Source organism: Triticum aestivum, chromosome 5A (assembly GCF_018294505.1).
Source record: "Triticum aestivum cultivar Chinese Spring chromosome 5A, IWGSC CS RefSeq v2.1, whole genome shotgun sequence".
In the NCBI taxonomy this organism is placed as follows: domain Eukaryota; kingdom Viridiplantae; phylum Streptophyta; class Magnoliopsida; order Poales; family Poaceae; genus Triticum; species Triticum aestivum.
The window spans coordinates 503493912-503497936 of NC_057806.1; the positions used below are offsets into that span (position 1 = coordinate 503493912).

At 47.7% G+C, this 4025-nt stretch overlaps 1 protein-coding gene across 1 annotated transcript; it reads right to left on the minus strand.

Moving 5' to 3' along the window:
* Positions 1-288: 288 nt before the first annotated feature.
* Positions 289-2796, minus strand: LOC123101457 (uncharacterized). The gene is made up of 6 exons (XM_044522906.1): positions 2687-2796; positions 1993-2380; positions 1555-1668; positions 1006-1521; positions 770-799; positions 289-639 (listed from the first exon to the last, which is right to left on the minus strand). The coding sequence occupies exons 1-6, from the start codon at positions 2794-2796 to the stop codon at positions 289-291; spliced, it is 1509 nt and encodes a 502-aa protein (XP_044378841.1).
* Positions 2797-4025: the final 1229 nt, after the last annotated feature.

Here is a 4025-nt window from a genome sequence, read left to right on the forward strand (position 1 = left end):
ACTCCTGCACTGTATTGTGCACTGACTTTTGGGTAGGAATTGTGGGTGCACAGTTTGACATGTACTACTCCACTACTACTAGAAAGAAATGGAGAGACGGGACATGCATCATTGAGAGCAGGGCCTAAGCAGCATCCCTCCTCGTTTCGAGTGGGGTTGGCGCCCACTTCAGTTCAGTTCAGCTCAGAGACTCCCGTGTTCCTCCTCGGACTGCTTAACTGTGTACTCCCTCCGCAGCGAAATATAAGACCGTTTTTAGACTTTTTTTTTGAGATTTGGCAACCTTTATTAAACAATAATCATATCAGTTACAAGGAAGGGGAGTAAGAAATCAGGAGGTTTATCTCGCCACTTCCCAGAATAATTTCCTCCGTAACTAGCCCGAGCAAGCCCATGCGCTGCCGCATTACCTTCCCGAGCACAATGAACAACAGTCACCCTGCCGAACGCAGTCAATAACTTTCGACAGTCATCAGTAACAACCGCCGCTGAAGCACGGTAATCTGATGGGTCAAGGATAGCTTGGACAATCTCTAGTGAGTCAGACTCTACTACCAGAGTTGAAATGCCCAGATTGTCAGCTAGGCGTAAGCCATCAAGTAGAGCAAGAGCATCCATGGATGGTGCATCCATAGCATGCTGTTTATAATAACAACATCCTGCAATAAAAGCGCCCGTACAATCCCGAATTACTGCTCCCGTTGCTCCTGATCCCTCATCAGCATGGTAACTTGCATCCACATTAAGCTTTAAGACCCCCATAGCAGACCTCTCCCACCTCACTTTTCTGTCCTTTACCCTTGGTTTCATAGCGAGAGCATTAGCAACGATGCCCCGTATACTCATTGTTGTACGGACCGGGGTGCCACACTTCTCGTCGTGGCTAATTTTCCGACGATCCCATCAAAGATACCAAGCTGCTACCATAATCATCTCAACTCCATTTGCAATCGGGATCCTTGCTTCTCCCTCAAGATCCGAACAGAGAAGCTTTTCTAAAATAACTGAACCTGACCTCTCTTGTGCTACAGCATTTTCAATGGTAGGTTTCAAACCGAGTTCCTCCCACACCTTCTTGGATCTGTCACATGTAAATAACATATGGCGGAGATCCTCAGGGGTAGTTCGACAAACTGGGCATATTACAGGGGACTTCATATGACAATCTGTTAATGTGCAGTAGCACGGAACGATCCCATGTAACACCCGCCAGTTGAATACATGTACTTTAGGAGGGACAATTCTTCCCCAAAGAGACTTCCACACAGGATGTGGATCAATTCTGCCTCCTCCCGAGTCCAACCGAGCTCGTGTCCTATATTCATTTTTCCATGTAATATGATACACTGAGCGGACAGTAAAGCAACCTGATTTCAAAAAATGCCATGAGATGAAGTCTGATTGTCCATGAGATGACAATGGAATTTGCAATATCCTCTCTGCATCAACCGGCCAGAAGTTTTCACGCACGAGCTGCTCATCCCAATTTCTAGAAATTGGATCAATCAAGTCCTCGACTTTCTGTAACAAACATAGCCCCCTAGGGGTCATTACCTTGCGGTCATGGCTTGTGGGTATCCACTGGTCAGACCAACTATCAATTGAAGCACCATTCCCTGGTCGCCAAATCGCCCCTAGCTTGAAGGTTTTCATACCCGCCATGATACTCTGCCAAGTATACGATGAACCTTTTTTCAAAGATGCATTCATCAAGTCCCCATCTGGATAATATTTCGCCCGTAGTACTTGGGCGCATAGAGAGTCTGGATCGGATAGTAGCCTCCAACACTGCTTCGCTAGCATAGCTTTGTTAAAACAATGTAAATCACGAAAGCCCATACCTCCCTCTTTCTTAGGAATGCACATCTTCCACCACGCCTTCCAGTGGATCTTCTTTTTTTCTTGCGTGTCACCCCACCAATATCTAGCAATAGCATCACAGATAGCCTTACAAATATTCTTCGGGATGTTAAAAACCGACATGGCATAAACTGGGATAGCCTGTGCCACCGCCTTCAAAAGAGTTTCTTTCCCGCTGATTGATAACATTTTTGAGATCCACCCATTAATAAGTGCACAAACTCTATCAACTAGATGTTGAAAGCTGTCACTTCGGTCAATTCCAACTTTTGACGGTAACCCCAAGTACTTATCCGAAATCGCCTCTGAGACAATATTAAGTTGTGAACAAATATCCGTTCGCACTTCCACTGAAGTATTGTGACTGAAGAACACACTGGATTTTGCATCGCTAACCAGTTGTCCTGAGCTAGCACAGTACATGTTTAGAGCATTTCTGAGTGACGTGGCATTCAACGTATTCGCCCTCATCAGAATAAGGGAATCATCAGCAAATAACAAGTGTGAAACTGATGGTGCACTACATCAGACCGTTTTTAGACTTGTTTAGCCTAAAAAACGTCTTATATTTTGACACAGAGGTAGTTGTTTGTACTGTAGATGCCTCTGCAACTGTCATCTGTTTAAATAGTTTCTCCAAAGGGGTCTCTTAAATCACCCGCAAACATTCTGTCATAATGTTAGGACGCATTTTGCCATCCAACAACATCGTGCATTAGTCCGTGGACTCGTTTTCCCCACAAACCCGAACAAACTAGGGGGTTTTATGCGAGTCCAGACCATCATCACATAGGACTGGAACCTCTGGGCCATCGAAAACCCTGACCGGACCCGCGTCTCCATCTTTTCCTCTTTCTCTGCATCTGCTTCCTTGCTTGTCGACACCGTCTCTCTACCACCCCCAGGGGCGGAGCCAGGGGGGACGAGCAGGGGCATGCCCCTCCCCCCCCAACGATCGACAATTTTAGTAACAGCGACGAGTAATTACCAACAAGATTAGATCAATATATGTACTCGGCCCCCAATACTCGAATCCTGGCTCCGCCACTAACCACCCCGGCCGCTTGTCATGCCCTTCTCAGAACTCCGTGACCTCCACTCTTACACCCATTCGCCATGACGCTTGTCCTACACCATCGGTTCACACCTCTCGTCCGTCCGCCGCGCATATACCATCCGCCCGCATCGGGGTCACCATGCCCGGCAAGTGTGGTGAAATGTCCATGCTAAATTCGTTGTTTCTTCTTTAAAGCAATGCACTCAGACATGAAGTACACGTACTGAGTGCTGCCTCGAGTCGTCTCAGAAGATTTAATATGCTACATACTCCCTCCATTCCACAATGTAGTGCTTTCTCTATCCTCGTGCTTCAATTTTAACCGCAAATTTAACTACCAAGACCGATTGCGGCGGGAGCAAAAGTTATATCAGTGAATTCGTATTCGAAAGAAGTTTTCAATTATACAATTTTTTCTCTCGCCGCAGTCGGTCTCGTTGGTTAATTTTATGATCAAAGTTGGACTTCGAAAAACGCGGACGCGCTATATTTTGGAATGGAGGGAGTATCAATTTGAGCTCGCGGACCCTTTTTTTTTGAAACGGACTTTAAAACCTCGAGAGACGGATGTTTAGGAGACAGGGTGGCGAGACTAGTTCACGGACAAATATAGTGCCTGTCTAGAGATGCTTTTCTACCAGCATTAGCTGCGATTGAAAAATGTGGAGACGTGGCGACATTCTGACACGGACTGGTGCTGGTCCGAAGTGTTTTTGCCACCTCGTTTCGGGACGGCAATGATGCCTGCACGCCGCCGGTGTCCCCGGCGTGCGCACCGCACTAAACTACACCAAACCGTCAGCCTCCGTCCCTCGCACGCTCGCCGTCTGCTCTCTCTTGTTGCCGACGCCGGTGGGCGCTCGCTCGCTCGCTCGCTCACCGGCGGTCACCGGAGCGGCGAGGACGAGAAGGTTTCCCGGTGGCAGTGAACTGACAATGCTAGTGCACTGACCGGGTCCCATCCCATTACCTACACCAGGGACGGCTAAGCTGATGCTAATTTGAGGTTTGGTGAGCCGCAAAGTCGACGATGGAGTGCACATCGGACGCACAGTTGTCCAAGGAATCTCCCTGTTTCGCTTTGGTCCTCTGCTGTTCTTGCTTTGTG